The sequence below is a fragment of the Macrobrachium rosenbergii genome, chromosome 44 (genome assembly GCF_040412425.1).
Source record: "Macrobrachium rosenbergii isolate ZJJX-2024 chromosome 44, ASM4041242v1, whole genome shotgun sequence".
Taxonomy (NCBI): domain Eukaryota; kingdom Metazoa; phylum Arthropoda; class Malacostraca; order Decapoda; family Palaemonidae; genus Macrobrachium; species Macrobrachium rosenbergii.
Genome location: NC_089784.1, coordinates 27,032,696 through 27,045,693, shown reverse-complemented (window position 1 = coordinate 27,045,693; position 12,998 = coordinate 27,032,696). Strand labels below are relative to the sequence as shown.

At 40.8% G+C, this 12,998-nt stretch overlaps 1 protein-coding gene across 3 annotated transcripts in view; it reads right to left on the bottom strand.

Moving 5' to 3' along the window:
* The window catches only part of LOC136829451 (uncharacterized), a 47,646-nt gene extending 36,349 nt beyond the window's left edge, over positions 1–11,297 (bottom strand). Inside the window, exons 1-3 of one of the 3 annotated variants that reach the window (XM_067088106.1) lie at positions 11,121–11,259; positions 9,775–9,863; positions 713–783 (exon numbers count right to left, since the gene is read on the bottom strand). In XM_067088106.1, coding sequence (XP_066944207.1) covers positions 713–781 — 69 coding nt within the window. In that variant the 5' untranslated portion in view covers positions 782–783; positions 9,775–9,863; positions 11,121–11,259. Of the gene's footprint in view, positions 1–712; positions 784–9,774; positions 9,864–11,120 lie in introns of all 3 variants that reach the window. The other 2 variants (XM_067088107.1, XM_067088105.1) reach the window with 2 other exon arrangements.
* Positions 11,298–12,998: the final 1,701 nt, after the last annotated feature.

Here is a 12,998-nt window from a genome sequence, read left to right as displayed (position 1 = left end):
GGATGTGCAACGCCATGAAATACTTACCAAACACCTGAAAACTTAAATAATTCAAATCTATAAATCACTTTTTTAAATAGGCCTTTCTTTAATCTTCTTGGGCTTACTGCTGCATGGGTTTAAGATGTTTTCAAATGCAGTGAAAAATACTGTGAGTAGGTGAATTTTCCATGGATAATGTGTATATATGTTCCATAGAGAAATTTGCAAATCGGCGAGTCTGTGAATCATGAGAATATGAATATGGGGGGGGGGTTTACTGTGCATCAATTACTATATTAACATTCAAAATTACGCACTTTGTATTTTACAAGCATCTTACTTTTCCCCTTATTGTCCTTTCTTCTTTTATGCTAGACTAACAAAGGAGTAAGGTTGGTCATCACTCTGTCCTAGGCATCTAAAATCAGTGTTTGCTTCTTTGAGAGATCTTAGGTTAAACAATTTCATGTAAGGGGCAGTCAGTGCTAAAATATAGTACTGTACAGTGTATTAACAGTAAACCCAAACGCCTGTAAGTGCACTTGGCAACTGAAATACCAGCTATTTGAAAAAAATCTTTATTCATACTTACGAGAATGGAAAAAAACTTTTTATATGTGACAAATACCAAATTCTGGAGTACAAAAAGTAGGTGCATATTTCTAGAAGCACCTATACTCTGTAATTGCTTATGAACCTATTAGTTGTTTATATTACTAATCTCACTTACTTTGGAGATGTGCTGCATGTGGTCATTCCACCTGAAACGCAACTGTTGCTCATTGCCCGTAGAAGCCATACCTGGAAGAATTACAACATTACAGTATTTTGTTTCATCAAAAATTCAATAAACACATAGAACTCAGTATATAAATGAATTCTGTGCATAACTAGCATTTTCCATTTGCCAAGTTCATCTCCTGGACTGCCAGCTTTGTAAAGGACAGCCATCTGAATGTAATCATCATTTGATCACTTTGAGAATCTATCTTTAGCATTATTACAGTTACTGGGTCCTGTCTTTTGGGCATAATTTCACACTTCCATGTCACTTCTTATCATTTTAAGCTAAAAAGTTGTACCCCAACCAGTGCCGATTCATACTAACTACATTCTTTTTCTTTTTATTTATTGTATAGTAGCAGAGTTTAAGTGTAGTAAACCTTCAAAAATGCCAACTGATGGGGGTGGAGGAGGAGGAGAGGCATTTCTTAGAAAAAGGCTTTGGACCTTTGTATAATTTTATAACAGAGTAATCTATGGCCTACTAGCTTATAATATAAACCAGGAGGAGACATACCACTATTTTACCATGGGGGGAGGAGGGCTGTGACCTATGTAAATAACACAGATAGGCAGTATTATTTTACTTTAATATTAGTACTCAATAATGGGGCTGGGGGCCACTTGAGAATGGCAGACACAGGTTCCGCCGACAAAAACAAACCTGATCTTTCCTGGAATGCCATGACCTAACCTGACCAGACCTCACCTTTCTAACCTGCATAGGATACCGTGCACTCCCCCCCAACCCACCCTCCCAAGTTACACAGAACATAAGAAACATGGACTAAGCCTCCCCTTGGAGGCAGTGTTAGAGCCTGTTCCTGTCATTCTGCAAACTACACTGTCTCAATAATAGCCTAGTATGATTTTCATATTAGGTTACGCATATCAGGGTAAAACGATGGGGCATGAGACACATGGGTGGCAGAATTTTCACTTTTCACTCGTTATTTAATTGGGGAAATAACAAAAAAATTATACCTTTAAGAAAACCTTTCACAAGATTGAAACTTCATTAACAAAATGAGCTATAAGAAACTGCCATACGAACTAAAATACGCATGTGAAGTCTTCGTAAAATAGGTGTTGAAGGCAATTTTTAATCCAATATGGCGTTCCCCCAAATACTGTGTCAAAATGAATGGCGATTGGACACTTACTTCCCAGTGCTCATTTAACGGTGTACTGAACACTAACTGAGTATATATGTAATGTTTATAGATATTACTCAAGATTTTAGTTGTAATTAGCACAATAAAAATGACATTTTTATAATAAAATAAAGTTTTATATATACTTACTAAATAATTACATAGCTATAGTTTCTACCTTAAGCGGCAGCTCAAAATTCGAAACTCGCAGTAGCGCTCTTTTGTTTCGGGTGTAGGTATCCTGCCCCACCCACTATCAGGGAAGAATAGGCACAACGTAGCTAAAGAGCTCAATTCGTTTATGCTCTCTGGCCATGAGAGGGGAGGAGGGCGGGCTCCGATCATGTAATTATTTGGTAAGTATATATAAAACTTTAATAAAATAGTTTTATATATACTTACCAAAGTAGAAACTATAGCTATGTAATTATTTGGTAAGTATATATAAAACTTTATTTTATGAAAATTTCATTTTTATATAATTAACTTAACAAATAATTATATAGCTGAACCCCACATTGAGTGGAGGTGGGATGAATGGACATATGCTACCCAAAAAACTACTTGATATGAAGGATAATTTGGAATAGCAAATTAGCTAGCATCTTGAAATGCTTGTTGTAACCTTACCTGGCGAGGGGGCAACGGCAAACGGGTACTGCCTCTGGTCGTAGCTCCTCTCGACCTGTAGCGGCATGGCGGTAGAGCCAAGGGTCGCCTCTACTTGAGTGGGTGCTTTGCAACGTAGGAGGTAAATCGCAGGTTGCCATAGCTCACAATCCAAACATGTCCACATAATCAATATGTGGATATGCCCTTGCCCTGGGTGCAGTTCAATAGAACAACAAAGACCAGATAAAATTAACCTACACCACCATGAAATATTAACCAAAACCATAAAATACCAATTGGTGATGCTAACAACTCAGTGCTCACCAGACTTCCCAAGAAGTACAACTATCCTTATTCAAGGCGAGTGGATAGAGGAAAAAGAAGGCGTTCCTTCTTTCCTTCATCCCCCCAATACCATGCCAGTTGTGAAGAACAGACCTAAAGTACTGCATTTTTCGTACACAGTACACAGTTTCAATATCCCGTAAGTAAAACATGGCAAACACTGACTTGCACCTCCAAAATGTTGCTTGCAAAATTGAAGAGAAAGACAGGTTACGTTTGAAAGCCAAAGACGTCGCCACGGCTCTTATTTCATGAGCCTCTACTTTACGCAAGAGCAGTAAATCATCTTGAACTCCCGAGTGTGCTTCCGAAATGATGGATCTTAAAAAGAATGATAATGCATTCTTGGACAAAGGACGGTTGGGGTTTTTAATAGAGCACCAAAGATTAGGGGCAAAACCTCTAAGGTTTTTGGTTCTTTCAAGGTGTATTCTCAAAGCTCTTATTGGGCAGAGGACTTTCTCTTGATCGGATGAACCTAGTACTTCTGACAGGCTTTTGACTGAAAAGGAGCGAGGCCAAGGGTTAGCCGGATCCTCATTCTTGGCCAAAAAATCCAAAATTAGCGAGTATACCACACTGCCTTGTGAGAAACCTATCCTTTTATCGATGGCATGAAGCTCGCTGGCTCTCTTGGCTGTAGCCGGTGCCTCGAGAATAAGGTATTCTTCGTCAGATTCTGAAGTGACGGTGAATCCAAAGGTTCAAACGGTGGTCCTGACAGCCATATGAGGACCACATCCAAGTTCCAAGCTACTCCTGAGGGTTTTGCCTGCTTACTAGTATTCAGATGTTTAATTAAGTCAATGATGTCTTGGTTTGAAGACAGGTCTATTCCTCTATGTTTAAAAACTGAACTCAACATCGCTCTGTAACCCTTGACGGTACATGTTGTGAGTCCTTTCGATGTTCTCAGATGTAAAAGAAAATCTGCAATTTGGGCTACAGACGTTTGAGAAGAGGAGATATTTTGCTCCCGGCACCACTTCCGAAAAACTGCCCACTTGGATTGGTAGACTGCAGAAGAAGATTGTTGCCTGCACTTAGCAATAGCTTCTGCAGCCTTTCTTGAAAATCCTTTCGCTCTGACAAGCTCCCTGACAGTCTGAAGCTGTCAGAGCAAGATTGGATAAGCCTTGATGGAACTGGAGGAAGTGCGGCTGTTTGAGATGATTTCTCTTCTGAGGAAGTAGCCTTGGGAAGTACATCAAAAGGCTCAGCAGATCAGGGAATCACTCTTTGTGTGGCCAAAAGGGAGCTACTTAGGTCACTGACACTTTTTGTGTGCACTGAATTTCTTCAATATTTCACTCACCATGCTGAAGAGAGGGAAGGTGTAAAGGTCGAGGTTCGACCAGTCCTGCAGCATTGCATATGTCGCCCATGCTTGCGGACCCAGAGCCAGCGAACAATACAGAGGAAGACGATGGTTTCTGGACGTCCCAAACAGTTCTATCGATGGCTTTCCCTACAGCTTCCACAGGTCGGTGCACACCTGTGGATTGAGTGTCCATTCAGTTGGTAGGACCTGTTTGCCATGACTCAATTCGTCCGCAAGGACGTTCATCCTGCCCTGAATGAAGCAGGTCACTAATTGGGTCTCGTTGCTCCTTGCCCATAGAAGAAATCTTTTCTCGCTTCATAGAGTGTAAAAGAATGAGTCCCTCCTTGATTCTTGATATAAGCCAAGGCGGTCATGCTGTCTGAATGGACCGCCCCTGTCTTGTTGAAGGTTTGTGTTGCAAAGTGTTGCAGTGCTAGATGAATCGCTTTTAATTCCTTTACATTGATGTGTAGGTTTCTTTCTGCAGGCGACAAGTTCCTGAAACCTCCAAATCGTTGAGAAGGGCTCCCCAACCCATATCCGAAGCGTCTAAGTATAACGTTAGATCAGGGTTCGCTGGAGCCAGAGACCTTCCTGTCGCAAATCTGTTCTCCATTAACCACCACTGAAAGTCCTCTTTTACCTGGGGAGTGATGCTGAAAAGAAACAAGTCCGGGAACAACTTCCTTTTCTAATTTGCCTTTAGGTAAAATTGCAGTACTCTTGTATGTAGCCTGCCTAATGGGACGAACTTCTCTATGGAAGAAAGGGTTCCCAGAAGACTCATCCACTCATTGGTTGAGCAGGAGGGGAGAGTTACGAAGTCTTGGGCTTTTCTGCGACAATGTAAGATCCTTTGTTGGGATGGAAAAGCCTGAAAACTCTGAGAGCCTATCACTATCCCCAAATATAGAATAGACTGAGTCGGGACTAGCTTTGACTTCTTGAAGCTTATTAGGCCTAATTCTTGAGAGAGACGATGAATTTTCTATAGGTCCTCCGTGCACTGAGATCTCGAGGGGAAGCGTAGAAGCCAGTCGTCCAGGTACAGAGAGATGTTTATCCCCATAAGATGTAGCCATTTTGTTAGGGGAGCGAATACCCGGGTAAAAACTTAAAGGACCATGGAGAGTCTGAAGCAAAGCGCCCGAAACGGGAAGACTCTGTCCTGGAACATGAATCTCAGGTACTTCCTGGAGTCCAGGTGAACTGGAACGTGGAAGTAAGCATCTCGCATGTCGATCGTAATCATCCAGTCTCCCTGATGGATGGCCGACAATACCGACTGACTCATCTCCATTTTGAACTTCATTGTTTAAAAGAGGTTCAGGGCACTGATGTCCAGGACAGGTCTCCATCCTCCTGACGACTTAGGAACCATGAAGAGGCAGTTGTAAACGCCCCCCCCGCCCTTTCACATCCTCGACTAATTCCACGGCTCTCTTTTCTGGAAGGGCTGATACTTCCCGAGATAGGGCCGAAAACCTCTGTGAGTCTACCGAGTAGGCTGTTAAGCTGATGGGAGAGGTTACTAAGGGAGGTTTCTCCCTGAAAGGGATAGCATAGCCTTCTTTCAATACTTTCAGCACCCACGGCTCCACAGTTTTCTTGTTCCATTCTGTCCAGAAATGAGAAAGTCTTGCTCCCACTGGAACACGGAGGACGGAAGACTCATTTTTGAGGTGCTGGCTTGTTAATGGGCTTCTTGGCTGGTCTGGAAGTTCGGAGGTTGGCTCTAGATCGGGATTGGAAACAGCCTCTGGAACTTTGAAAGGGCTGTTGCTGCAAGGGTGACGACATTCTGGTAGAAGTGTTGGAAGTTGTGGCTCATGCGGGGAACTTAGTCCTTTTGGTGGATTGAGTGAGGAGGTCCTGAGTCAACTTCTTCTGTAGCTCTACTGACACCCACTCCAGGGTTTCTTGTGGGAACAGGCTATTATTGTCCAGGGGGGCAAACAGAAGCGAAGACCATTGTGATGGGATGACCCCCTTTGCTGCAAACGAGCACTAAGTCTCGCTTCTTGAGGACTCCTGTCGTGAAAATGTTGCTAGTTCTAGTGCTCCATCTCTTACGGCTCTGTTAGCACACCCCAGCACTCCCAGCCAATCTGATGCGAAGTTTTCTATTTTCTTGGCTAGAGCCCCTACCGTCCAATCCAAAAAACTGAACACCTCAAAGACTTTAAAGATGTCTTTCAATAAATAATCCAACTCTGAGGCTGTGAAGAGAATTCTGGCCTACGAGAAAGCAGAACGACCAGAAGCATCTATGATACTGGAGAAGACCCCTTGAGAGGAGGCAGAAACTCCCAAGGACGGAGCTTCTCCAGCTGCATTAGACACATACTTCTGCCTTATCAAACAAGAGGGAGGCGAACAGAACACCGCCTTTCCGACTTCTCTCTTCTCCACTAACCAGGCATTCATTCGGGCGAAAGCTTTCTTTGACGACGATAACACCAAACGTGGAAGTCTGGCTGTACCTGGTGGTTGTCGCATCAAGTAGGCTGAATCGGGTGAAGAAGGGACGGCTGGAGAGAAGAATGATGAGTAGCAGACTAGGAAAAACCTGAGTAGTGCCGAGTAACTAGAAGCGGGGCTGTTCCTCTTCTACAGGTTCCTTAACAGACAATGCAGGTGATCCTGGGGGTTTCACGGTCTCCTGCACTACGGGAGTTGGTTTTTGAAGAAGGTTCAACTCTTTATCAAGTCAAAGTTGAAGCACCACCAACAAGGGATCTTGGGTCACAGACAGAAATTCTCTTGAAGAATCAACAGTAGGGAGAGCTTCGAGAGAGGCGCCCCAGAGGCTGGATGCATGGGCGTTGGGCGCCCACTCGCTATCAAAGCAGACACTGACTCCTGCGATTCCTATGAAGCAGTTGCGGTACTTGCGGACACTTGGCGCCCCAAAGATGGGTGCTCGGTGAACTGACATTGAAACTCCGAGCGGTCATACGCTGGTTCTTCTAACTCGGAATCTGGGCACCCACGGACTGGGAAGGCGGAAACTGCACGCTCATGCAATGAGCGCTCAGCTGAAGTACGCTCATATGATGTGTGCTCAGACACTTAGCGCCACAAAGATGGACTGGCACACACTCTTTTGGGGTCAGAACGCACTTTCGCACCTGAATCGGAGTGAGAATCTTTCGCTGGTGACTCCCAAAAACTACAAGAAGGGAGAGTGCTACGTTCTCTCTCTACTGCTCGCTTACGAGGCGGGGCGAATCTGAATCCAAGGAAGCACCTGGCCTTTTCAACGGTCTCGATACTTTCGTGAAACGTCCCCTGCACTTCTTTGATGCAGGAGAATCTGATTCATTTGAGGATACGGCATGCACATCCGTACGAACACCTTTCCAATGGCATTCTTCCACAGCCTGGGATCGAATAACAGGCTCGGATGAGGTGACGACTTCTCGTGGGCAAACCCCATCGACCTCCCTTGGACTGCCAGTTTGCTTCCTCCTATATGAGCAAGGGGAGTCTAGCAGGGACCTTGGTCTAGGAGTATCGGTGGGACTAACAGCTGCCACCTCCACTGACACTTCACTCGACACTACACAATTAAACTTGTCCATTAGGACCTTAACAGAATTCCCAATCTGGGAAACAGTATTAACAAGCATATTAAATTTTTTGTCTACCCATGCTTCTAAGCTGGCAATGGCATTGGGTTCAGCAAAATGAGAGCTAGGTAATGGAGTGACAGGAAAAGTTGGAGGACTGGAAATGAGAGAGAAAGCTGTCCCAGGTGTCAAAGGGATAGGCATAACATCAATAACAACTCCTGGGGAATGACCTGTACTAGCGGAAGCCTTAGCTTCGGCCATAGCTGTAGCTTTTTTAATTTGGTCACGCTGCAATTTGTCCATGTGTGTTCACAAATTCTTCCATTTCCTCCTATCCCAGTCCTTACATTTGTCACAATTCAAATCTGGAGAACAAATTTGTTCCTACAAGTACTACAAATGGTATGCGAGTCACATTTTGCAGAAAAGAGTCTAGTTTTGCAGCCTTTGCTGCAATACTGCACCTAGTGCTGGATAAACTAGAGTCAGACATACTGGTCAAAACAAGTCACAATCGAAGATATAAATCCATATTCTAGCTAAGCTAAATAGCAGAGCTACCAAGAGCAAAGAGTATTTCACCAAAGACGATCTCCGACCATCAGATGAAAACGAAACAAGAGCTGCTAATAACTGGTGTTCAGTCATTAACTGGCAGAAACGAATTGAGCTCTTTAGCTATGTTATACCTATTCTTCCCTGATAGTGGGCGGGGCAGCATACCTACAACCAAAACAAAAGAGCGCTACCGCGAATTTCGAATTTTGAGCTGCCGCGTAAAGTTGAAACTATAGCTATCTACTTATTTGGTGGTAAGTTACTTATATAAAACAACATTTTCTTGCCTATACTAGTGAAATTATAAGACATGGAATTCCCGTCTGTCATCATGTTGAACTGGAATACATTTTTACCTTTAATCCTTTGCTTTATCCTTACTGACATCACAACTGAAGCTCTACAGTGCTTATTTGATTGAAATTATGCACATTTTGTTCTTAATTCACTCAAAATACCACTTAAAATACGTGAGAATGTTTGTTTACAGTACTTTACTCCATCAAAGGAGTGAAACTGTGGCGGGAACAATTTTCCAGCCTTGTTGTCCATCTGGCTGCCACAAACATCCGAGAGCGGACGACGCATTAGTGAACTGTTTCCGACAGAAATGTAGTATTTTGTTGTTAGGACTTTTCTGAGGCATGTAATGTGTCCATATAAATGTTACCACTGACAAAAATGCAAGAAAGCTGAATATGAGAATTTGACTACAATTGGTACGAGAGTTAACCCTTAAGGGACGGCATAATTTATCAATGTGCAGCACTCCAGACCGGGGAAACTTTGAGGTCGGCAAAATAAAAAAAAAATCACATCAATGGAAAGAGAATGACATGTACATGCACACTATAAAAAATAATTCTAAAAAATTTTCCCTACCTTCCTTGAGAAGTTGAAAATTACTATTTACAACCCCTTGTGGAGCCTCATTTGCAAGACAATCGTAAATTTTACCAACTTATATATGTTTTTTCTAATAAATAAATTTATTGAATTTTGTAAAATTATTATTACTGTTCACACAATATCAAAACATAAGAAATAAAAGCAGTAACAAATTTTTTGCATATTTGTTGAAAAATATTCATGTAAATTTATGAGAGGGAAGATTCAGTAACTTTTTTTTACTTTTACATGCTTTTTCGAATATTTCTTTGCAATTTTCTTTGTAAAATTACATTTACAATCAACATACTATCGTAAAAGATAAAAACAAAAAACAACTGTAACCCGTTTGTATATTTACAGGCAAACTTAAAAAAAGACTCATGTGAGGGAGAGATGCAGTACTTTCCCCCTTCAAGTCAGAAACATTACCGACGGCTGAAAAGACGTTCTGCGGCAACTGGCCCAACTCTCCAGCCAGTATAAAAGTTGCCATTAGTGAATTTATAGCATATAGAAGTATTGGCACTGCTCTCTCCTCCCTCATTCTTACCATATCAGTGGTGCATAATACTGTTTCACACTGAGGCTCAATCTGTCCACCTCCCCGATCCTGTTTTACTTCACACTGAGGCTCCGTCCCTTAAGGTTTAAGATGCCATGACATTAAACTACATGAAATAAAGGTTTTAAACCCAAAATCATTACTTAAAACACCATTATATTTGACAATACTTACACTGTGTGATATACATATTAACAAATAAAAAAAAAGATAGAAAAACACGAAAAATAGCTACATCGTAATTTCCACAGCAAAAGTGTTGAAATTTGTCTCATGAATCTGGTTTGTTCCAAGAACGAATATTTTCATATGAATTATAATGAACACGTAATACATTTACTCAAATTATAACCTTATTCTAGTGTTTAGCTGTCTAATCTTATTTAAATATTATCTAGCGCTCTAGAATCCCGAAAATTCGCTAGAGTTCCCCGTCCAAGCCCCAAAAACGCCAGCGTTTACCACTGACGTCAAGGAAACGGTGTCAGCGTCTATGGGTACAAATATTTTGCAGATTTAATGCAGGAAATGGGAAGATTGTTTGCATAAGTGACTCGGCAAGTATCGAGATGGCATCACTTGTCCACTTTTAAAGTGTTTTAAGTAAAAGTTTCGAGAGCATCATGGCCGTAAGTTAACACGCGGACGGCTAAATCTTAATGAACCTCTGTTTAATCCAAAATATGCCATTATTATGTAATTTAGTGGAAAACTGTTACTTTGATAGGAACGTAGAGGTCTTGGCGTGTTGTGTAGAGGGGGCACAAGTCTCACCGATGCTGATGGGGGCGCGTTCAAATGCATTTTCTGAAAGTGTCCAAACAACAGAGGAATGACGCAGTGTGCCACGGCCTGAGCGTTTACCCTAAGGAGACTTAACAGCGCAGCATAAAAACTCCAAGTAGCCTACTTCTCAAGAAAAGCTCCAGGGTTGCCATGCTTAGGCCTGGTACTAGCCTAGCCCCTCACAGATAAATGCAAAAACACAGGCTAAACAGCTAGCCCAAACGACAGTAAATTTCTCAAATTTGGCTATCTTAACTGTACTGCATTTAGTCCAGAAATCTTATTAATAAACGATATTTCAGCGGGAAGCTCTTCTTTGGAATTACCTTAACGAAGATGTTATATGGGAAAACCTTTCATAACACGTTCTCAAATACTTACTTAAATCAATACTGATAAATAAGTTTTCGCAGAGACTAGAAACGGAATTTAAATGTATTCGGCCCTACGAAAAATTCTTGACCAAAGCCTCAGCTGGGACTAACTTGGGCCTATCATTAATCCTCAAATGAGTTTTTACTGGCTTGACAAATTGTCATACATCTCACCCTGTCATAAGTTGTGTATCCTGGAAACGCGAAAATGAGATTCGAGATATCCTTTTTACACGTTCAAACAAAATCACTGGAGGTTTGGGTCCGCAATTTATTCAGACCTAAAACAAAACAAGAGACAATAACAACAAAGATGGCGATGGGTGTACAGTTTATGAAATCATCCGAAATAGCATGAATATATTAATATTCTTTTATTATTATTTTGTCTTTATAATAAGTATGGGTCGAGATTATATATATATTAATATATAAAGGTATTTCAAATATATACGAAAGATGATGGACCTAACAGCAGGCGGGAGATTTAAAATATTGCTTATTTTTCTTGTATATAAAAATGTTACAAAAGTTTATCAAAACATGCTGAAATAAAAATGTGACTTATTTTTTTGAAAAATAATGTAGAAAACCTCCCTATTTTATACTTAAACAAAACAAAGTGGATGTAAAAAATAAACCCGTTTTCTTTGACCATGTGACCTACATCTCATATGTACGATAATAGCTAGTAACAAACGACATCCATCTATTTTTAGGAGTTCCGGATAGCGCAGAAATAGCTCGAATGGCTTCTTAACTCTCATCTACTATTCATCTAAGTGCTATGATTTTCCTCTTTTATGAAATATCAAATAATTACACGTTATAATCTTTAAGCTGTGCTTTTCAAAATTGTAAGAAGTGTAGATATTAAATTTTATCATCGTCAGCAGAGATCTGATGTTGGTGCTCTTGAGATCTGCTAAACTTTTTCCTATGCTCTGGGTCCTAATTTCTTGTATGACACTTTTATATTGTGGTTGATTGTTCTATATCTGACCAAATGATATGTCATATAGGGCTGTGTTCTTTCCTTTTTGTCAGTAACTTCACCTCAGCGCCTTCACTTCTAGCATATCTTCTCATTGGAAATTTTCTCATCTGAGGATGGGGGTTGTTATTCCAGCAAGTTATATATGTCACACAAAAATTCAAAATATATTTTCTAAATAATTCAAAGCGCATAAAATATATATATATATAACCTAACGCTTCAAAGAGAAAAAATAGGAACTGACTTTTGCTCCCTACATCTACAGAGTTGTCGAAACCAAGGTCTCATTATTCAGGTCTGTTGTTGTTCCAGGACCGTCTTCTCCGGGCAAAATTGTTCAATAGTTTTCCCTTTGTTTGTCAGTCTGTGAGTCCTTTCGGTGTGTCTGACGCACTTACCTTTTCATCGCCACTCTTCCTCCTTCAAGGTTGGAGCTACTTCCATTATCTAGTGGGTAGGGGGAGGGGGAGGGGGAGGTGGTACCACTAATCATGCTTCTTGTTTAAAGGTTCCTTCCTCCAGAAAAATGTAAAATAAAAAAAATTAGTTACAAAACTACACCTCTCTTCTTATTAAATGAACAGCAGTCCCATTCATTTTTGGTACCCATTAACTCATTTTTCATTACAATTTTTATGCAATGGATTCACCTCGTGACACGTATATTCAAATTGACAAAAACATTTGTTGTAATGAAGGTGAAGACCGTTTATCTATTTAGGTACTCTTTTCAGTCATGCAAAAATAAGTAGTACCAAATAACAGCTGAAATAAGGGAAGGAAATCATTACCATAAGGGTATTCCTTCCCAAGAAAGGGAAATAAGGGCTTTGAAATATAGTTATTATTTGCAGTTTTTGTGATTGTTATCAAAAGTCGTTGAATATATTAAAAAATCAGTGCGCAAGCCACAGGATCTACCTTTCCAGTCAAATTGGTGGGTAGAATGAACCTACAAGACATCAGTATTTCTAGCCTTTGTGCAGCTAAATCCTTAACTTGGATGTTGAAATCCATTCCAAATTAGTCTAAAATCGATGCCCTTATATTCTTGA